At 39.6% G+C, this 23,160-nt stretch overlaps 1 protein-coding gene across 1 annotated transcript; it reads right to left on the reverse strand.

Moving 5' to 3' along the window:
* Positions 1-30: 30 nt before the first annotated feature.
* Positions 31-6,560, reverse strand: gla (galactosidase, alpha). Its single transcript, XM_083980044.1, has 7 exons — positions 6,319-6,560; positions 5,073-5,247; positions 4,024-4,198; positions 3,696-3,787; positions 3,431-3,592; positions 814-1,011; positions 31-627 (listed from the first exon to the last, which is right to left on the reverse strand). Exons 1-7 carry the CDS (start codon positions 6,477-6,479, stop codon positions 295-297), a joined length of 1,296 nt encoding a protein of 431 aa, XP_083836170.1. The 5' UTR covers positions 6,480-6,560; the 3' UTR covers positions 31-294.
* Between the last annotated feature and the right edge of the window lie 16,600 nt (positions 6,561-23,160).

Here is a 23,160-nt window from a genome sequence, read left to right on the forward strand (position 1 = left end):
TCAGAGATAAGTCCTGTTGTTTTTTGTTTTTTTTCCTTCAACTTATTTTACTGTTCTTGTTAAATGTACAAAATTCAAGCTTTGTCTTTATTTAATTTACCAGTAGCAGCCTCATCTGGATGATTCACATTAAGTGTTCAAAACATTCTCCAGTGGTAATGATTTTAAAAAAAGTAGCTTGTGCACCAAAGTCCTCACAACATCAAAACTGATAAAGCCAAAAAAAACAGTTTCCCTTTAAACCGTCCACTTTTTCATATAATACAGGCAGGTAAACTGCACAATGCTGCAAGACTACAAAATATCAGCATCCTCGTGTTTGACTGACGTGTCCTGCCAGTACAGCTCTTGCATCCTCTTGGAGTCGCTGCTGATCGGAGTGACAGTGAGCAGAGCAGTGCCTGAAGGGTTGACGGATACAACCATTTTGCTGCTTGGAGTCTGAATGCCCAGCTCCTTGTATTGAGGCAGGATCTGAGTGACGTTACACTGGGGGTTACAGATCTTCCAACCAGGAACTGCTCTGACGATGTATCCTCGGGGGCCACCGATCTCCTGTTTGTTCAGGACTGCGACAGCCAGTCGGTTCTTCGACAGAGGCCTCTCCCAAACTTCAAAACTGTCCACCTGGAGAACAAGTTACATCGGTTGATCGTGCTATTCCATACACTGTCTTGCATCACTTTTTTAAAAACTAATCATTGCCATTTAGTCTAAGGTTTGCAGTTATTACGGTAAGCATTTAGCATTCCTGTAGAAATCTAAACTAGATGACAGGTGGTGAACATGCTCCGAGTCACCTCTCACACCCACCTTGGCAGTGCGGTGTCCCTGTCTGCCCAGTGGGTCCTGGCTGATGTCTATGATGAGTCTGTTCTGCAACAGCTTTTTGGAGCGAGGACAAATGTCCCTCAGATCATTAGACATGAGCAGAGGGGCTGCCATGATGGCCCATAATGCCATCTGAGACTCCTGCTGGGCATGACTCAAGCCAAAGTTCCCAATGACCAGCTAGAAAAAAGAGGGACAGGGCATAGTTATTAATGTAGTCAGTATATCTGCAACACGCTATTGACAGAATGTGTTTTGTAAACTTTTGTACATTTGTATTGGTATAATTTTTCCATTTATAGGTTAAGCACTTGTAGCAACCAAAAACGTAATAACGGCCAATAATGTAACAATTTTGGCCATTTTAAATGTAATAAAGCCAATAATGTGCCAATAATGTAATAAAACTTTTGAGCCAATAACATAATAACTTTTTGCCAATAATGTAATAAGTTATTACATTATTGGCTGGTAATAACTGGTGTTGATAATGTAATAATACATAAATATGACTGCAGTTCTTGGAAATAAAAGGTTTTTTTTGCAGTTTTTGTTAATCAAAAATAGGTAAGTGGATGACATAGTCGTCATATTTATTCATCCAAGATATGTACTATCTTTCACCCCCCCCCCCCTCTCTCTCTCTCTCTCTCTCACTTCTACCATGCTTAATGATATGTTTGCAAACGGAAGAAGTAAGCATTGTAGGCTATCAACAACCTCCAAAACAACCAAACTTGTGTATTGAATGGTGTCTGCCAGCCAGTTTATGTTTCAGTCATGTATAACTTCCTGCCTCAGACAAACCATTGGGAATAGGTCATGTTAAATGTGATAATCCCAGCATGGCTCGGAGGAGCAATGGAGTTGATTTGGTTTTAACATTCTCTTTCTATTTGAATTTCTTTTTTCAACAAGTTGAGTTTAAAGGTTCCATGTTGGATAAAGTGACATTCTGATGTTTTTTTTTGTTTTTTACAGTGAGAATAAAGCAACATAGGTTCTATATTTATACTGTGAAAGTATAAAGGTAGTTTTTTCATTCACAAATGTAAAAAAAAGAAAGAAAAAAAACTACCTTTATACTGTATGGAGCAATACAAACATCTACCTTTAGACTTTCACAGTATTAATATAGAACCTAAAGCTGCTTTATCATCACTGTAGAAAAAACAAAAAACATTGAAATGCCACTTTATCCAAATGGGACCTTTAAGCTCAACGTTTTGATGTAGTTTTTAATTTTCAAACATGAAAATCAAAGTTAGATGTATGAAACCTGCAAAGATTTCATTTTAGATCTCCAACAGCTGGTTTCAGTAGTGAGCTATTTGTTGATTGGTGCTGCAAAAGAAAACATTTCTTTGAGAAAGAGATTTCTGAATGTGTACAATTGTGCTGCCACTTCATTTGGAACTTCATTTGGGTGTTCTGGAGATAACGCTAACCATCAAGTTGGACAAATGATGGCTAAATATGTTAATTTAATCATTTTAATCAAATCAATGCCATTGCTCCTCCGAGCCATGCTGGGATTATCACATTTAACATGACCTATTCCCAATGGTTTGTCTGAGGCAGGAAGTTATACATGACTGAAACATAAACTGGCTGGCAGACACCATTCAATACACAAGTTTGGTTGTTTTGGAGGTTGTTGATAGCCTACAATGCTTACTTCTTCCGTTTGCAAACATATCATTAAGCATGGTAGAAGTGAGAGAGAGAGAGAGAGGGGGGGGGGGGGTGAAAGATAGTACACATCTTGGATGAATAAATATGACGACTATGTCATCCACTATACCTATTTTTGATTAGCAAACTGCACAAAACTGCCTTTTATTTCCAAGAACTGCAGTCATATCTATGTATTATTACATTATCGGCACCAGTTATTACATTGTCAAAGGTTTTTTTTAATACTAGGCCAATAACGTAATAACCAGCCAATAATGTAATAACTTATTACATTATTGGCAAAATGTTATTACGTTATTGGCTCAAAAGTTTTATTACATTATTGGCATGTTATTACATTATTGGCTTTATTACATTTAAAATGGCCAAAATTATTACGTTATTGGCTGTTATTACGTTATTGGCCGTTATTACGTTTTTGGTTGTAACAGCACTGTTTGTAAAAGCTATTGGAAGTTGTAAAGGAGTAGTTAGACATTTTTGCTTAAATATTAGGCTCCACACAACTTCAATGATGGTGAAGTTATTATAAAGCTGCCAGGAGCTTTTAATGTGGCACAAAGAGGTGGAAAAGGTATGAACTTACACAAACTTAGCAATTCAACCTGTTTTGACCTGGTTTTTGCGTAAAGCTAAATTGCTAAGCTATACTTTAATACTAGTGAGCTGAGTGATGATGCTACGTCATTTCATCTATCTCAGCATGTATTTCTGAAAATATTACACTCTTTATTAAAGCCACTTACCCGTGCAGCTCCAGTTCAGAAACAAATCAGTACCCTTGACTTCAAAATGCTGCAAATGTTGAGTTATTCAGTGGCTTATATTACCACAGCTTGGTAAGACTACGGCTCTATGCTGAGTTTGAGGTCAAAGAGGGCAGTCTGTGAGAGCACAATACCATATCGGGGTCGTTCCAGCCCCCGGGTCCTGCCGAGGGGACGATGATGTCCTGATGAGCAGCAGTCCAGTCCAAGATGGTTTTGACAGAACTCCAGGAGTCGTACACGTCATCGAAGTTGCGCCAGTGGTTGCATGTCTCACGAATGGCTGTGTAGTTCGGCTGGAGGCAAAAAAAAAAACGCTCTTATACAGTGAAACCTGCGGCATGTGGCCTCATCATGCAGGGACAAATCACTAATAAGTGTTTATTTTTAGTCTCTCACCTGCTTGATGGGCCACTCATACAAAGGCCACTCGCAGGAGTACAGGATAGGTTTTCCAGTTTTGTTCAGTGCTTCTGACATTCTCATGTAGCCTTAACCAGAATAAACATCAGGCAGTTAGAGCAAACTCCATATAATACCTTGTTTGAGATCACATGAGGAGTGACAGCAAAGATTTGATCTAAGTTTTTTTCATTTACTGTGCTTTGGATGAAGTTTGTCGATAATTGAATTTATTTTACCGCATGAAAGTTTTGCACAATACAGATTTTTCTCTCTTTTGTTCTGGTGTCACAGCTCGTTTAGACACTGATGCATAAAAGCTCACCGTCCGCCAGCATGGTGCGGTCCATATAGCAGCCATCAAACTTCAGCAGATCCACATTCCAGTCAGCAAACGTCTGTGCATCCGTCTCATAGTATCCCAGGCTGCCAGGGTACCCAGCACAGGTACTTTTCCCAACGTCTGCGTAGATGCCCAGCTTCAGGCCCTTAGAATGCACCTTTAACAAAAACAAATGAACAGGAATTCATTGATTCAGTTTTTAAGAAGTAACCAAAGTTTGATTCTTGGTTATATAGACATGTACCAGCAGGTGGCGACGTTGCACAGCAAAAAAAAACCTGTCACCCTTCTCTTCTAGGACACAGCTCCACATTTGTGGGCCTGGATATATGACTTTACTGGTGAATATAACTTTTCTCAGCTGCCTGTGTAGGAATCAGCCTGCCACAGTGGTCTACGAGGCAGAAAACTCCTCTCCGTTGTCACTGTGTGCAGTGGAGAGGCTGAACAACAACACACTCCTTACCTGAGACAATGTAATGCCTTGGGTATCTCCCTCGGCTCCAGGTGCTGAATATCTATTGGTATGAAATCTGAGACTCGGGTTCTACATCTGGTCCTTTTCCATCCCTTCATTATGTAAATAATTGCAGGTCGGGCCTGGACGGATGTATCATGAATACGTAATCTGACCGTGTAATCACTTTTACTTCTCGAGTTATTAAAACGGCGCTCCCCAAAGTTTTCATTTTGTCAAAAGATTTCCAAACTTAAGACGCATTGCACCAGCACCAGTTAGTCTCTTAACACTGCAGCTCACATCTGTGGGAATATGTGTTAAATATGACATGGTTTACTGTGCACACTATTCATAATGCATCGCAAAGACTGGATGAACTATGGTTAAAATAAAAAACAGTCCTATTCTTGCACATTTTTACTTAGTCCTTCCAGCTAGTGATGACTCCAATTAAAGTATTTCTCCCTTTTCCTCCAGTCTCTCTGAACCCATCTCCTCTTGATGTCTATGGAGGTATTATATTCACATTCAGAGCCTTTATGCCTCTTTTACACCTACTACTACTACTCACATAGTCGGCCAGTCTCTTGATGCCCCCTGGGAATCTTTTGGGGTCTGCCAGCAGGCGGCCCCGGGCATCGCGTTGACGGGCGGGCCAGCAGTCATCAATGCAGACGTACTCGTAGCCAGCCTCTTTCCAGCCCTCCTTCACCATCACATCTGCCATCTGCATGTACAGACGCTCACTGCCAGGGCAACAGGAGGAGACAGGCAGGGCCGATAGTATCAGCAAGATGCCAGTGTTCAGTGTCATGGTCAAAAGCAATATGGCAGACTCAAATATGTGCATGCTGAAGGAATTCATGCAAAAGCAATTGCCAGTTTTTGCTATTGTTCATTGTTGAGCATTATGAAACAATAACAATTCAACCAGGACGAGGCCCACACTCGGTGCTTTGCTGGCTCTGGTCCTTCTAGGGGAGGGAAAAATGCCATGTGCAATTTAGTGAGGTATTTTATGTTTGTCACTAGCCTAATCAGCACAGAGGTCCCAGAAATGTAACAGGGAACAATATATCTAGCATTACTCCTTAAGTATTCTGCATGCATCCATTAGAGAAAATAATGGAGAATTATTACTAAAGCTGCAATCATTAGTAGATGAACTGATCCATCCATTGTAATAAAATGAATCTCAGACTATTATGATAATAAATTGATAAAAATCTTATTTTTTTCAAGCAATGGTGGTTATCATAAGGAGAACAGGACTGGTAATGTAACCTCAAATTGTACAAGTACAAACATACAATAAAAATATATGCACAATTTAAATGAAACCTTATATCAAGCTTCCAAATGAATTAAAATGCACGTGAGACATAATAATAAGGGCATTTACATTAGGCCAACACTAATATCTCCCACTTTCTCAAGCCACTGTGCTTCTGTAGCTTGATTAATACTGAACTTTCCTGTAGGCCTATGTGTAGGCTATTTAATGGTTTTAATCACTTGCAATAGTCCACTTCCTGAGGCCGGTGGAAACGTCACTTCCTGTGCATGGTTTGCGGACTCCCGTGGTAAAGTATGTGATTGATTTAAAGCAGAAAATGTAGGCTATAATCATCATTCATTCAAGTGGCACTGTCTGGGGAGAACTAACATTTGTGGGATTTTAGGGACACAGATGATGTGTTTACATTGAACTCACCGAGGTGTTTGTGAGTCATATCAGTAGGAGAGCTCTTCCCCTTCCCCCGTTGTGTCTGAGCTCACAAACACCGTCAAGGTGCTCGACCACCGTCTCTTCTTACCTGATGCAGTTATCGGGGTCTCCGTCACAGTCGATGTTACACATGAACCTCTCCCAGTGCAGCCAGCCCATGGTGGGCTTCAGAGCCAGACCGTTGTCCAGAGCCTCCGCGGCGGGACCGATTAAAGCGACGAGTCCGAGGAGAAACACAACGCCGCCCATGTTTACTTTCTAACTCCACACTTTTCATGTAAACACTGATAAATAGCGACCTAAAGACCTATTTCCTCGTATAGCGCGCGCTCGGACCGCCCCCCACTCGATGATTGACAGCATCCTCGACCAATGGAGACAAAATGCGCCTGCGACTGTCCAATCACGGATTTCTTCACTACAAACAAGGAAGCGCCAAGATTCACTGCTCTGCTCAGGTGACATGTTAAAGCAGAGAGGTCAGCTGACAGTATATGACAGTGTAATAACCATGTCTTGTGATTCTTCTGAACTCATTCACCAAAACAGCTGCATAAAGCACAACAGTCCTATGCATCTTCTGTTTTATTCATTCTTAGGCAAACTGGGATAGGCTATTAAATACACCATACATTTAATACAATCCAGTGGTGCCAAAATAAGGGCAGTAATAAATAAAACTTTTTATATTGAATACTGTAGGTTGTATGGGTTGTAGCCTATGTTTTTCATGTATATTTGAATTTATTTCATCGTAAATCAAAGCTAGATTTTGTTGCATTTTTAACAGGTTATATTGTAAGACATGCCTTACAGGTAAAACCCAGTATTTTCCAGCCTTAGTCTCATTCCCATGATTGAGTCATTTTGTTGTAATCATTCAGAAAACACAGCTCCAGTATAACAGGGCAAACAACAGGAGCCACTTAAAGCTTTTATTTAGATTTAACATGTCACTGTACATGGGGCAAAATATTATGCAACACAAGAACAACACATAGAAATGTTCTTTATCTGTGAATATTCCTTTCTTTATTAAACAATTCATGTCAAAAATATCAACTTTTAATGAAATCTGTGAAAAACTTCAGCGCATGTTTCACCTTTTTACCCATGATTGTGCGTCCAAAACAAAGCCAGGTTTGCAAGGGATTCTCAGATTTGAAACCCCAGCAGTCATCATGAATTGACACCATTTGTTTCCAAGAATGAAAGAAATTGGCCCAGTTTACCCCACTGTTCCCTGATGGAGCTGGCTAATCAAAAATGCGACTAACACTATCAGCAATAATGTAGGACTATGTACATATTGATACTGCTTCAAGCTGTTTATTAGCTTCGGATCCAAGACACTAATTTGTCTGGTGCAGACATAAAATGAATTATAGATAAGTTTCTTAATTTAGCTGTAAATGGACACCCTACTACACTGGCAAATGAATCATTTTTTCCTGGTGAAACTGTCAGCAATTCTTTCACACACGCAGAGAGAGTGATGAGTTTTGTATTTATTGCAATACTTTGCTCTTTTGTTGGAAATTAAGAAGACAGATGTGAACTGTTTATTTGATAATCAGATCAGCTTTTTCTGTTGAAACTTTAAAACACTAAAATTGCCCTGTGCTCTTGCTCCTGACAATACAACCTTGCTGTGTGCAGCTATTGTGAGGAATCAAAAGGGAAAGAGGCAGCAGAGGCATTCACCCGTTGGCATAAACCCAGATTATGAAAAATCCTCATCCTCACTGCTCAGTGTAAAAAGGGAGCATTAATGAACACAAAACCTGACCTTTCAGTGAAATGTCAAGGGTGCCCATTTCAACCCCTAAACATTATCATAGGCTTCACCAAGGGACAGGCCTGATACAAACAATTTGTCACTTGCTATAGTTCATATCAGTGCCAGCGAGCAATGGTGTTGAGGCTCTAAATGTCAGATTTCAATTTGACTCACCCCCCTGCTGATGGATGGACCAATCCAGCTCACTTGAATACATGGTTTTCTCTTTGTAAAAATGGGATCCAGCCCACCGTCATGACAGAGACCCCTGTTGTTGTTGTTTTTTTTCCCTCACAGCGCTGCATAAAAGAGCAGCCTGCCTCTGTCTGTACAGTGGTTAATTGAGATTTTTGACAGATGGGCAGCCTGCGCTTTCTGTCTGGTTTATATGGCTCCCTAGAGCTTTGACACCAATCCATCACGCTCTTTTCTTCGCCAGTGTCACATAATTGAAGAGACTGTCATGGCTGACTTATGTTGGCAACTTTGTTATGAAGAGTACAGGGATAAAAAGGAAAGGGAAAGCCGTGTTATTGTGTGCCCTCTTGCCAAGGAGCTGCAATACATGATTGTATTGATCCATGGGGACAGGTGGCAAATGTCATCAAAAAGTTGTGCCTCCATAAATGCAACAGCCAACGATACATGGCTCATATACACTCAGTGGAAAATCATTTATTGTCGGGTAATTAGCTGCTTAAGTTGTTTATGTGACTGTCGCAGGAGAGGGAGCCGACATGTGCTGATGTTGCTACTTTAATTAGGTCCTTGTTGAGTGTAAGTGTGTCTGAAATGGCTTTTGGTAATAACCTTTAGAGGCGAGCTTATGACCTGTAAATTACTCCACTGACAATGTGTTTCATGTCGCCCCCCCCTTCAACATTTCTCTAAAATTAAAATAACTTGTGCAAGCGTTTTGCTAACGAGTTCAAGATTAATTGAAGCTCCAAATTATAGTATAGATTATTTGTTATTTTTCAGACCTTCTTTATTTCCAGTGGGTTTAATCCTCACTGAGGACATAAATGGCAAGTAGGGTAAGTATATAAGGTTTTGCTTCATCATCTCTAATTCCATATGTGTATTTTGATCAGTCATAATTACAGCACAGCCATATGTAGTTTGTCCAATAGGACCAATAATTTAAGATTTGTCCAAATTGATTTTGATGGGTTAAAAATACTTTTGAGATGCTGTATCAATAATGATGTCTCAAATCTAGCTGTAATTCATCAGATTGATTTGCGTTACAGATTTGCAATGTATGCATGAGTATAAAGTGTTTTTTTTAAATGATATACAACATGCAGCTTAAACACTGCCACTAGAGGCCCCCATATAGTTAGCATTTTAATTTAATATTGGCCAGATTTTTAATTTAAGATGGTTTCTAATTACATTGTGACAAGTAAGAATGAACCATTAAGTTGCGTGGTGATTCAAAATTGTATTGTAGATATCTTTAATTAGACTCACACAAGGCAGTGACTCATTCTTAAAGTGCTGAATGTAATTAGAAATTCATAAATGCAGCGCGCATTTCCTGTCAGTCTTAAAGTGTGCTGAATTCAGTTTCCCTGTTGGAGAGAATTTTTGTGAAATATTAGTAAAGTGTTGCTGGTTGTTTAATTCTGTTTTCCAAGATTCTCCCAGCTGGATAGCATGTTATGCAAAGATAGATTTGTCAGTTCTTTGTGAAGCTGATTACATCTCTCTTGGCGCGCAGAAGGGGTCCACAGTTTGTTGGATCAACAACAGTTTTCATGTTGCAGTAACTGCGTATTTTTTTAACCAAAGAGATAAGAGGATTTTATGTAAATTAGCGGGCAGATGTTGTCCTTATTTAAATAATGTATACTTAAACAGCTTATTGCAGAATTGCTCATTTTCTCTCCTTGTTGATGGTCTGTCCGTCTCTGATGAATTACTTTAAATTACATTTTGAAACATAAACAGGCAGGGAATTAATTTGCTTTCAAATGAAGAAATCGACATCACTTTGGTCTCTGCTTTTCTGTAGCTCCCTTGCAGATGTTTAGGCACTAGTGCTAGGGGCGAGTTGTATTTTTTATCAATAAGCGCTCATAATAAATGATTCACCAAAACATTATTCACTGCCTTGTGGCTAAAGGGTTCAATGGAAAGAAACCACCCCCTTGTTCTTGTTTACTATTTAAGCATTGTGGTTTCTCCGAGGGAAAAGAGAACCTCCGATATCTTCAGTTCTCATGCTCTAATAGCATCAAACATTTGTCACATATCTGTCCTGGAAATTATGAGTCTAATTATGATTTTACTCTGTTGCCAATGTGAAAATGGGGTAGAGTAATAGTCTCCTCTGTGATTACATCTGAAATATTATTACTAATGATTTTAGGAGCAGCTGCTGCAGCAGGTAGAGTTACAGGGCCTCAGTAGAGGGCACTTCAGTGTATTTTGAGGAAATCAATTTTAATAGTGTAATCAATACTTGATCCAGTCCATAGTCTTTAAAAAGTCAGGGAGTACACAAAGACTGATCCTCGCTCCAGCTTCTGTAACAAAAGCAGCATGGACCTGCCAGGACTAATCCTACCTTTGATGATGCACAATAATTAGACAGAATGGCGTATTGTGTGGAATAGCTGGTAAACAAAGTGCATTGCAAAATCAATAACAGGCAAAGAGAGGCAGTACATTTCTGATGAAATCAATGATTTGTTTGGCTCAGTATGCAGGACACTTACTCAAGGATATTCTGAGGCTGTCTACTTGGCATCTGTTTCAGTCTTGTTTTGTGGCATTTATCATGTCTGTGTCTATTTGAGTCCAAGTAGATGGATAAAAGACATTTCAGATACAACTTTGCCGTAGGTCTCACCATTATGCTCCTTGGATTTTAATTAAATTTATTTTATTTTTTGCTCCAGTTGAAACAGCAAGCTAAGAACTCATCCAATTGAGTAGACTAATGTGAGGCAGGTGATGACTGAATCATTTGGGCAAATATTGAGTTGTTTTGTTTTTATCGTTATATTGATTTAGCAGTAATTGACTTTTAACCATAGCGATGTGGCTCTTCAGTTGGTCAGTTGTTTCCTCATTTTTGTCTAGATGGAAATATCTTGACATTTCATGGCTATATCAAATACGCTAATGATTTTGATGACCGTGACTTTTCCTCTATAGTCTACTTGCCAGCCCATAGGGCCCCATTGTGAACCCGGAAATGTTGAGTACCCCAAAGTTTTATGTTAGAAATATATAGTATGGGTCTCCAGTATTCAGAAACTGCCGGATGCTAACTTATATATATTGGGCAATTACCACAATTGACATAATTAGCATAAATTAGCATAATTTCCTATATGGGCAATATTTCAGCAAAATTGACTTGGCTGATCTGGGCAATATTGGAGTGGTTTTAGGGGTTATTGATGATGCTGAATCCATTTCTGACATTTTAAAAATTCAAAATGGCTGTCTAAACCGGTAGTGACCAGATTTAAACCGCCAGTGGGCCGATTTTGATGGATTTCAATCTGGTCCCTTCCGAATTAGACAGCCATTTTGATTTTGAAAATGTCAGAAATGGATTCAGCATCATCAATAACCCCTAAAACCACTCCAATATTGCCCAGATCAGCCAAGTCAATTTTGCTGAAATATTGCCCATATAGGAAATTATGCTAATTTATGCTAATTATGTCAATTGTGCTAATTGCCCAATATATATAAGTTAGCATCCGGCAGTTTCTGAATACTGGAGACCCATACTATATATTTCTAACATAAAACTTTGGGGTACTCAACATTTCCGGGTACTCATTTTTGGCAAGTAGACTACTAGGGGCTGCTATGAAGTTGACTTTTTTCGGTTTTGGGTGGAATGTCTTGATCTGTTGAATGGATTTTCATTAAATGTTGTTCTGAAGTTCACTGCATACAGTATGTACTGTACTTCTGTCAGTAATGCAGAAACGTAATGTATAATTTAACTATTATTTCAACAAACAAAATAAAATGCCATCAGCCTGAGCTGTACTCCAGTTTCTTTTAGTCTGCTAAAAGACTAAACTAAGATGATGACCATGGTAAACGTTATTGAGATATGTATTTTGGAGTCTGAACGCATAACTTTTGTGTGTAGTTCTCGAGCTCAGTAGCTGCATGTTACAGAGAAACCAAAGAAGACATAAACACACAGCAATCATGTGAAAAGCTGTTACCGCTGAAAAGACTGTTAACTGAAGTGCTGAATAGCTCAAAGCAGGTTTTCATTCCTCCATCACTGCCACTTATTGCGTTTGTATTTCCCTGTGTTTTGCTGTGTAAGTCCCAGACGGAATGACCTTTGTTTGGGTGTTTTCTTGCTTATAGAGTCAATAACATCTGCAGGTTATTTATGTTTGCAAGTTGCTTTTTACTGGGAGTATTGTACAATGGCAATATGGGGCACCACACAGAGGCCCTTTGCCATACATAAAGTGCCCACGATTCAGTCTTTTTTCTTTACCAGTTTATGTCTCAGATTATGTATCAGTGTAAAGAATCATGGTCTGAACTTTTCGCTTACGCTATAATTTATCCTCAGAGCTTTGATAAGCTGTATCAACCATGCATTGAGCACACTGTGGCTTGAAAGCTTACACCTATACATTAGATAAATGATTCTTTCAGTTTTATTGGAAACTAAAGACCTTAAAGTTTTAATGCACCCCATTTTGTAGCTGGGAACTTGAAAGTGGAGAATCAATTTTGTCTTAGCTGTACTTTGTGTTTAATTTTTCATTTGAGGTTGAAAAATTCAGCCCGTGTTTTCTTTGAGACACTGCTTCTGTATTACCTGCAGAAATTATTCTGTATAGGAGTTCAATATGTCTCAGGTTACCACAAACCTGCAAATTGATTTCTCTGGGCGGGTTTGCAGCCTGGAGCACATTTTTTATTTTCTTTACTCTGAGAGGAAAAACAAATAATGTCACGCACACCTTTTTACTTCTTTGTTATCACATGGAATGTATTGTAATATTGCTCTATTTGGTGATGGAAATGAGTAAGAGCCCAAGGGGGGCAGGTCATCAAGTCATATTATTCAATCTGGTCATGCAGAGTGCGATAGAGTCATGAAAAACACTTTTAAAAAGCCAGCAAGGTTGTATTTTGCCCCTTAGTTAAACATTATCTTATGTGACAGCAAAAATGCCCCGTGGGACCTTAATGGACAGAAATACAGGTCTAAGCAAGATTATATAGGTTTTCTGTGAATTTCTAGCGGGTCTAAACAAGAAAACATGCAGGTTCAGGATTTTATGATCACCATCACCATGGTAACCAAAGCAAGATCACTATCGCCATGCATTCAGGAGATCCCTTGATTGCAATTCCATGTCCATGTTCCCATGCTGTGAACACCTCCCCACTTGTTTACAGTCCCATGAACCTCTCTAACATGCTGAAATGGCGGCTTCAGCTCATTACGCCTGTTACACTTGACTGGTAAGCTTTTTCAGCACTTGAATCGAATGGCAAAGACATAATTGGATTCAAATGAGATTTTAACCTATTAGAATAATTTTCTGTGTGTTGGAAGATGCTAAAATTTTAATGCTGAGTTCTTTTCATATTAAATGCTAATGAGGAATTGGCAGGTCAAAAGAAAGCCCATTCACAGCTCCTTAATTATTTGACACAGAGATTAAAGGTTGTGACTTGTATTACTCTGAGCAAAATATCTTCTTTTTTTTTAATGATGTGTGCTTTTGTGAGCTCTTCAGGAAGTTGAGTGAAGAAGGTCTCGTCCCACCTGTGTTTTAAGATTGGAGCATTTTAAAGGGGCATCTCAATTCAGCTGTTAAATGAATGACACGCAGAGACATTCTGGGGTTCTTTGAGCTTATTGAATAACCTTAAGTTGGCTGTTTTTGACTACTGAATTTATTTCTATTTTTTTCCCGCTTTTTTGAGAGTGTTGTAGAAAAATCACAAGTCCAGGTTCCAAAGTTTACTGTGGTGTGGTGAGTTTAGTAGTAATCTGGAAAACGGTGAGCCTACTGACGCAGAGTGGGTCTGCGACCCAGAATGAAGGGCAAGGGAACAGATATAGTTGAAGAAAGAGGGGGGTCACATAGGGTTACATGGGAAACAAAGGCATTTGCATCTCAAGGTGGAGAGTGAAAGCATTTGCATCTAAAGGTTCTGATGGCCAGACAGGATTGAATCAACATGAGACATACAAATGAATTATCAAGGGGTAGAGGAAAAGCAAAATGTATCAGAGAAACAAAGACCTAGACGAGAAGGTGTGTTGGGGAAGGTAGCACTGTAATAGTGAAAGACATTGTAGATGGTAAACCACCACTACACCGAATGAATATTTTCTTCCACAAGAGGCACTGATGAGATTCATTTTGATGACAGGAGGAAGCCATTGAATTGTGGACAAACCAAAATGCAATAATTTGACACTGACACTGACTCATTTTACCACAGTTTTGGTCTCCACACACAAGTATACCAGCTAATAATTACATCTCTGACCAACAAAGTACTGTAAAACCAAATCAATGAGTTGAAAGAGGCTAAAATGTTAAATGTCTGTTGCTTCTGGACAACTTCTTTCATTTTATACGTAATCATTTCTTGGTCATTTCCTTTTTCTGGTAAGGTGTTAAAACCTACGTATAGGTATGTCATGTGTCTGTTACAATAACCATTCACGTCTTAAAATAAAAACCTCCAATAACTAAATATGCTGAAACATTTCTCTCTCTGTTAGGATGGATTTGGAGAAATCTTGGTGACAGTGTGGAAAAGCTTTCAGCACCTGCATCAGGGTTGAGTGCTTGACAAATGGCCCTCAACTGTACATTTAATATCTATATATCATGAGCAATGGCAGGGGATGGAAAATGCAAGTTTGTACAGCATTTTTATGTCCATGCAGTTACAATGACACATTGGATGAGGTGTGTGTAGCGGGAGGTAACTGGATGGAGCAGACCATTACTCAGCAGGAAGTGGACAGTAAATAAAAGGGTGTGGCGGCACCTGCCGAGTGTCTCATCTTTCAACATTTTCAACGTGCTGAATCCTTTTGTGTGAAACCACTGCAGCCTGATTGTTGCATTGCAAAGCTCACAACGCATGGTAACAAAGAAAGATATGATAGCTATTTTTGAAGCGACTGCCTGTAGTGATGACCATAGGAGTTTTTGTGCGAGGTAGAAAATACACTACAGCAGTAAGGAAAAATGTGAGGAGAGCACAAGGGCTCAGCTCACATGGTGTTGATCCTGGTGAATCTCCTCCAAATACCAAAGACCCTTCACTCCAACAGGAGCATATGTATCATGTAAGCACACGCAAACACAAACACACTTGTATACACATGCTTCAGCCCTAGTAGACTGGTTGTTTCCTCTCCAACACCATCCCTGCTCCTCACAGCATTATTCACTCTTGGCTTCTCAGCAGGCCCTTTGTTTCCAAGGCAACAAGACTTATAGTGTGTGAGTGTTGGGTTTGCTGTAGTCTAGAGACAATCAGCATTTTTTAAGGTTGCCCTAAACTAGGCTGAAAAACTTTAACAGAAATAGGAACAATGTTTGTTTTGCTAATCATGTACTGAACAAACTGGAACACGGGCGGCGTTTTAATATTCCTGAGAGTTTAATTGTTTTTATTGCCTTTTGTAATTGGCGCTTTCTCTGGCTGAGCAACATGCAGGGAAATCATACTGTGATTATTTTGGCAGATATTTAATTGTGATACAAGTCATGATGAGTGAGTGATGATGATGATGATGATGATGATGATGATGATGATGATGATGATGATGATGATGGTTTTTGTTGCAATCTCTACCCAACATGCATGGTACCTTACATATGATTGACATCTCTGTAGCACCATATGATGCTTTATTTATGGTAGCCTATGTTGTAACACATTTTGCCCGCAGCCCCTCTGATTTGAAAACTGCACTTGGTCATATTTTGATTAATTGTTCAGCCATAACAATTGTTCTTGATTATTCCTTGCACGGTGCATTGTTGATAGTTCTGCACTTGTTGATCCCGGCTAACAAACCCTCTAAAAGGCGCTCTGCTGGCATCTTGGCACACTGACATTTGCATATACATACGCAAACAATAACAATGAGCCCATTCAACACCATAGTACATTCACTGTGAAAAGGTGAAGGCTGATGAGTTCACCCCTAACGTGACACTGACTTGTCAGCAACACACACACATCTTAGACCTAGTTCAATTAGAATAGAAAAGAAGAATAAATGATGATTAATTTGATGCATAATAACCTCAATTACGTCTTTCTTTATGCTCAAAATGGGAAATCAGCTCATGAAACACACAGTTCATCCTTCCCCTGCCAGTGGTCCTGGTGAATCCTTGCACTATAGTTGAGACAGGCATGAAGGTCATTTAATATTCATACCTCCTATACATCCTTCTGTACAGGGTGTATGTCCAAAAATCTATTTCTATACAACAGAGAATTCATATAAAAAATGTAGTGTAGTAACACTGAGCTCTGTTTCACTGCTATGTCTCTACTACTCTACTTTCAAAAACTCCCCACACCTCCTCAGTTCCCTCTTGTATCAAGATTATTTGAACATGATTTTTCTTTTGTGATCTTGCTCTTAACTTGATATGTATCTCAGACTCTGGCTTGGCAGGTTTGGGAACTCAACCCAAATTTCCATTCCAATAAATGCATTATGTTGCAATAAATAGTTTAAACTCTAATGTGACTCCTGATTCTTGATTGAAACATTTATTGCATGTGCACGATCGCCTCCCTCCATCGCTGGTTTTCAGGTGTTGCGGCACTGTGACAACACCACTGTTAAAGCAGATTGGCGGGACAACTCAACCCTGAAGGCCACACACCACCTGCTCACCTCGAAAAGAAGGTCACCTCTCAACCTGTCTGAGAGGTGATTGTGATCACTGACACTTGGGAGGATGTCCTCCCCAATTGTCTTTTGAAATGCCAGAGTCCTTTCAAAGGTGCAGATCCCTTGTGGCCAAAGCAAGGAGAGACTAAATATAGTGGCACCTCTAATTACAGCATGTGACATAAAAAAAAAGGCATTTATCTAAATCACTGCAGTGGATCTGTCCTCCAGATGCAACATTTCAGTAATTTCCATACATAAACTATATACAGAATACTCTGTGTGATGCAGTGGCTATGGGAGGCAAGGCAAGTTGGCATAGGTACAAAAAGGAGGTAAAAAAAAAAAAAAGGAAAGAAAAGAAAAGGAAAAAAGAAAGTCATAATCTTTGGTTTCCCGTAGCAGCATCAGATTGTCAAACTCAGCAGGAAGAGGGCAGGCCAGCGGTGGGGGATCAGATTTGAGGGCAGCAGGGCCGGGCATGGGAGACCTACCACCACACTCACAGTAATCACATCGCTGCAGGAGATCAAGAAAGCACAGAAAATGTTTTCAGTGTTGCTGTCACCTCAACATGGATACGGGCCAAAAGCATGTAATGCATAGCCCATAAGGTCTGAGGCAAGATATTCTATGCTCGCTTATTGTTGAATGCTGAGGAAAAGTCAATTAGTCGTTACCCTGGCCTTTACATATATGGGAGGAGACCAAAAGAGCTGCATTAGTTTATCGTTTATCATGAGTATACACATTCTAGCATGTATGCCCTTAAGTCTTTATGCATGAAAACCTCCAAACAACAACAACAAAAATGACTGTAGTCATTTCCTGGGGGATTCACACTCGCCAAAAGTTTGATGACTTGTTAAAGAGACACAATCCCCTACACTATCTTCCTTTTTAAAATGCCTCTCATCATGTTTGAATTAGAAGATTTTGAAATGCCATGAATTTAAGTAGCCACATTATGTATGCTGGGGGGCGTCCTTGTGTGGCTATCTGTTTATTTATCTCTTGTGTTTCATTTTAAAATGAGATATCCATTCAGACCACAATTATTTATGCAAATTGAGTGCATGCGAGTAAAACCTCCAGAGACTGCTAAACTTACTTCCATTTATACACAATCAAACATCTGAGAAATGATACTTGAAAAAAACTAAAAATGTTATTTAATAAATAAGCTTGGTTGATTATGGCAATAATATACAGCATGTGGTTCTATTATTCTGGAATAAAAGGCTCTATTGTATGTTAATTTCTACTGAAATGTATGAGGTAAGGTAAATAAGAAGTGGTGGGACGGTGCAGGCTTAGCTTTGCTTTTGACCTGCCAGTGAAAAGAAGCAAGATGAAGATGGAAAGGCTAACCTTAAGAGACATCACAACCATTCATTATCATGCTGTCTTTGGCATTCTCTGGGATACATGATATTTAACAAAGGGACTCTTCTTGCCTAGCTCTTAATTAGTGCTGAAGAAAATGACCTTTTTGAATTGTTGCAGCTTCTGTCACCTTCATATGCGGAAATTAAATCCATTTTATTGCCTTATGTTTAGAACATGTCCAGTATACAGAGCTTAAACTCATAAGTATTTGCACCTAATTAGCTGCTCAATGTCCAAAGATATAGTCTAATAGACAGCTTGAATTTCAGTGGAAAGGAAGATTTACCTCAGTGGTAATGGGCTGCAAAATGTTATCAAGTTTAAACTGTACAATGCAGAACTTTATCCACTTGGCCACACACACATATATTTCTTTTTCCTTTTTTCTTTTTGGCAAATATCAGATAATGCAAATGTATGCACTTGTGAAACTGTTGCTGCTGGGCTGCTGGGGGGGATCCATCTGCCCTGTGGATAATGCAGGCATGAGCTGCCCTGTGTTTGTTGGCTGTGGTGCAGCTGCATGCTGTTCACCCAAGCTCAGAGTTTTTCAGAGTAGCTCGACTCAGTAAAGAGAAAGAAGAAAACTACTACTGCTGTGACAAAAGCAGAGCTGAGCTGGGTGTGGTTAGTCATGGCCCCTCCCACGCAGCATGTTGGTTCTCCTCCATTGGATCATAAAGGAGCAAACCAGCAGCACACACCTGTGGGTGATTACCTTGATTGCTCTGTGTATATAAAGAGCAGCTCAGCAGTCTCATGTAACAGTGTGTGACACATGAGCAAGCTGTGAATCAACACAGCTGGACTCGATCCAAATTCATCACAATGGTGTTTGCAGATAGTTCCTTATCAATATTAGCTTTTTGTCAGAACAAACACCAGGGATTGTTTATTGTTGATCAACAGATGGCGATGCTGCTTTTCCAAGAGACATTATGAGCTAATTTCCCTGAACACCTTTGACTGAGTCACAGGGGTAGCTACACCTGTACCACCTTGTCTGCCAGAATGACCAACAACATGAAGTGAGCAGGGGTTGTAACCTGAACACGGCCTGCAGAGGGAAGGCTACATGTGTAGCAGCAACAGCTTGCTTAATAGCAGGACATGGCAGTGCCTACACCTCGAGGAGGATTGCACTGAGGTGTGTGTTTGGAAGAACAGGTGCCTGGATGAAGTTGGATATCAGTCAGAAAAAATGGAGTCAGTGCTGCATGTGTGTCTATGGAGGACCAGGGGGCCTACCAGGAGCTAACAGGAGCTAACAGCTGCTAAGGTAAGTTCATAAAGGCATCAAAGCTTCACTCTGTGTTTAAAAGATCCAAATAATCAGTATAAAAAGCTGTGGGTTACGGAGTGGAGATGTACTATAAGTAATGATGAGTCTTTAAGAGCACAGTAAACACATTAGCATGTTTTGCTGTTTATTTCCTTGGCTTTCTTCCAAGGAGTGATTGAGCTGCTCTAACTTCACGTGCGCGTGCATGTGTGTTCATACATGCATCATCTCCCAGGGAAATGATTATTTTCCCTCTTGGCTCACCTAACCCAGCAAACCTCCAGCACTGAATCAGTGTCAGACTAGAGGAGGAAAAAGGCTGCGAGCTGTCGCTCTCTCCTGCTCTCTCGGGCATTAACGGCAGTGTGGGCTGTGTCTGATGGACAGGGCAGGAAAGGAGGTAGAGAAAATCCTGTGTTTACTTAAATAGCACCCGGAGCAGAGGAGCAGAGGCCTGGGAACACGGTGTTGAGGAAGTCAGCAAGGCAACAAACATGCCCACCCATACAGATACACAAGCACATACTCACATATCTCCTCACCATATGTCAGTGCTTTGGTCCACAGCTGCTTACCTGCAGACCTCTTCATTGTGCTTTGCTTAGACAGAGAAGGGGAATGAGGTCAAGTGTAAAGAAAAGGGTACACAGAGGAGACATCATTTTAATGAAGTGTTTTTTTGGTGGAGTGGAGGAGGTATTCAGATGCATAGATTCAGATCAGTATGTACCAATCTCATCTCATTATAGTACTAAGAGTAAAATACGAATTTTCAGGAAATGAAGTTCTAAAAAGTTAACAAATTATTTGTATACTGCAGGACATGTGTATGTTTAACCATGTGCACTGTAAGGTTCCTTTTGTAAAATAATGAATACATTTACTTCCTTTGGTTTAAAATATATTATATTCTCAAAAAATGAAATGATCTGAAAAGTTTTGAGGGGACACATCTCTTTGGTGCCAACAACTGCTAACAACTCTCAGACGTCTAAAATGTGACATTGTGCCCATGTTTGACAAGTTTTTTTTTTTCTCTCACTGGATGGAAACAGAAAAGCTTGAGAGCCACTGGTTTAATCTTTCACACACAAAAAAACTTCAAATCTTGATCTGAAGACCAGCCTATAGCTGTCAGAGGAATGAAGAGGGAGTAAAAGTAAAGCATCTCCCTTTGAACTTTAGTGAAAAAGGGTTAGGTATAAAGAAGCAGAAAATAGAAATTGCTTTTCATAAATGTCAGCACAGATTACACGTTAAATACTAAAACTATATCACTGTTTGTTTAACTTAAAATGTCATTATCACATTTCTCTCCTGCTTTCCTGTGTGAAATAGCTGGCACACGCCTCTACAGCACGATGCAGGTGTTTAATTGAAGGTGTTATGTGTCGTGCTGCAGTACTTAAACCTAGTCCTAAAAATAAATCTTTTTTTTTTGGGCCCTTGTACAGATGACTTACATTCTCTATATTGCACTACAAAAAACCCATTGCTTTTCACTGCATCGTGCTAAGCATCACTGTCGCACCTAATTCAATCTTCAACTAAGCCCTCTCCTAGAAATTCAGAATCTCTTCTAAAGCGAGGGAATTTTGAAAAGGGGGTTGACATAATTCTGACTGGTGCCTATTCTCTCTGCAGAGGGATTGGCATAGGACTAATTCCTTGTTTCTCCTGTTTGCACACAAAGGAAACGCAGTGTGCATACGTGTCTATAACCATTATCCACGTAAAACCCAGAGCTACAGTCTTCCCAGCTGCAGGGCTTCTCTCAGTTGTTGGAATTATAGTAGAGACGCAGTGAGGGATTAGTGAAAAAAATGAATCCACGTGGGATTTTCTGTATAACTATACACGAGGATGAGGTTTTTTAGTGATGTTTGAAATGTATGTTCTCGAAAGCATGTCATTTGAAAACGCACGGTTCCTTGATTTTTCATTATCAAGATTGGACGACACAACAAAACAGGAACATGCACTGACTTGACTGGATATGATTCAAGTTGGAGAAGGGATATAAATCAGATCAGCCTGGAAAGATCTAACTGCTGTGATGCATCACCTTCTTGACTCATGCAAAGAGGGAGTAGACTACTAGTCAACTCCTCTTGCCATCACGTTTGCTCGCATTTGTCTTTGCTATGTTGGCTAATGTTGAAAAGTTCCCCGTTTTGCACATGCAACATGCTTTGTGTATAGCATGTGCAAAAGATGCTGACAGAGCTGAAGAAATCCAGTGGAATATTTCAAACCTCTGCAGCAGGAGGAGAAATATCTGATCTGAAACTGCTGTTTCTGTATTGTCACAGAGCATCATCAACTCTCAGGGGGTTTCAGCTCCTGCCACTGGGAAATGAGGTGACACCAATAAGATATCTGTTCTAAAGACTTGGAAATAAATAGGGAAAAGCAAAACTATGACCTCTATATTGCTTCTCTGTCTTTTAAGCATCATTTTGCACCGAGCAACAGAGATGACTTATTATGATTGTGAGAGATGTTTGTCAAGCTTTTACTCACTGTTTATGTTTATCATTGTTAGTGGTTGAGTAGAGAGTTTGTGTAATCGCATCATGTTTCTCTCTCTGCTGTGATGCTGGTTTGGTGTGAACTTTTGGGACTCGTGGGTTAGAGTTCACCTTTGTTCAACTTTTCTTTGCTGTTTCTCTGGACCCCAATGGAAATCATCATGCGCAGTGTTCAGAAATGCAGAAGTCATTTTCCAGTGATGTGCCATTACCTCATTTTGGACATTGCTCTCATATGCTGTTTATAGTTTGTTCTGCTCAATATTACCCACATCAGAGCCGTGACATTGCATCTTTTCTAGGGCGGAGTGCAGAGCAGTTTCATTGAAGCTGATACAAACCTTTTTTTTAAAACTTAAATCATCATGTCTTCAAATGCATTGATTGGAACATACTGTAATGTAAATATTATTTTGCAGAAAGTTGCTGTAATGGAAAACAAGACCCATTCTTCAGAGTTATCATTATAGACAACATACATACATGTATGTAAGATGTAGGTCTGAGTGTGTTTGTGTACAGTGGGGCTCACTAGTCTGATGCTACTCTGTCATTCACTAGAAAGTATAGTGTGAGTATATGTAAATGCTTGTCTTTATAATACTGTAAATCCTGCTGTAAGCTGTGTATATCCAGTTTTATATAATTAGATCATTTCGCACAGGATTGACAGGACCACTCGGTGGTGGGTGGTGCAGAAGTGGCCACATAGGAAAAGCATGTTTACAAGGATATCTGTTCCCACATACTGGGTGACATTCACAAGGTTTGCATCCATAATGCTGTGTGGAGCAAGCATTTTCCTCTGTTTACACTCATATATTTAAAGGTGACACGTGTAGCATTGTCTCATTAATTCATCACTGTCAACAGAAACCAATATTTTCCCCTTGGCTGCTGTTTCTTCATCCAGCTGCTGTTTACCAGGTTATTGTTTAGAGATCCAGGGATATTATCACATATTTAATTCAAAATTTAATACAACTCTTGTTTTTGCATCTGCACTTGTTCTTAACAGTAATTTAATTAACTTGTTGTTTTTG

The sequence above is a fragment of the Trachurus trachurus genome (genome assembly GCF_905171665.1).
Source record: "Trachurus trachurus genome assembly, chromosome: 10".
In the NCBI taxonomy this organism is placed as follows: Eukaryota; Metazoa; Chordata; class Actinopteri; order Carangiformes; family Carangidae; genus Trachurus; species Trachurus trachurus.

Bases quoted from the DNA above. Each gene is read 5' to 3' on its own strand.
- gla (XM_083980044.1), bottom strand. From the start codon at position 6,479: ATGGGCGGCGTTGTGTTTCTCCTCGGACTCGTCGCTTTAATCGGTCCC. The intron at 5,248-6,318 runs GTAAGAAGAGAC...TTGCCCTGGCAG, and splicing joins GACCCCGATAACTGCATCAG to TGAGCGTCTGTACATGCAGA. The intron at 1,012-3,430 runs GTATTGTGCTCT...TCTTTTTTCTAG, and splicing joins GCTGGAACGACCCCGATATG to CTGGTCATTGGGAACTTTGG.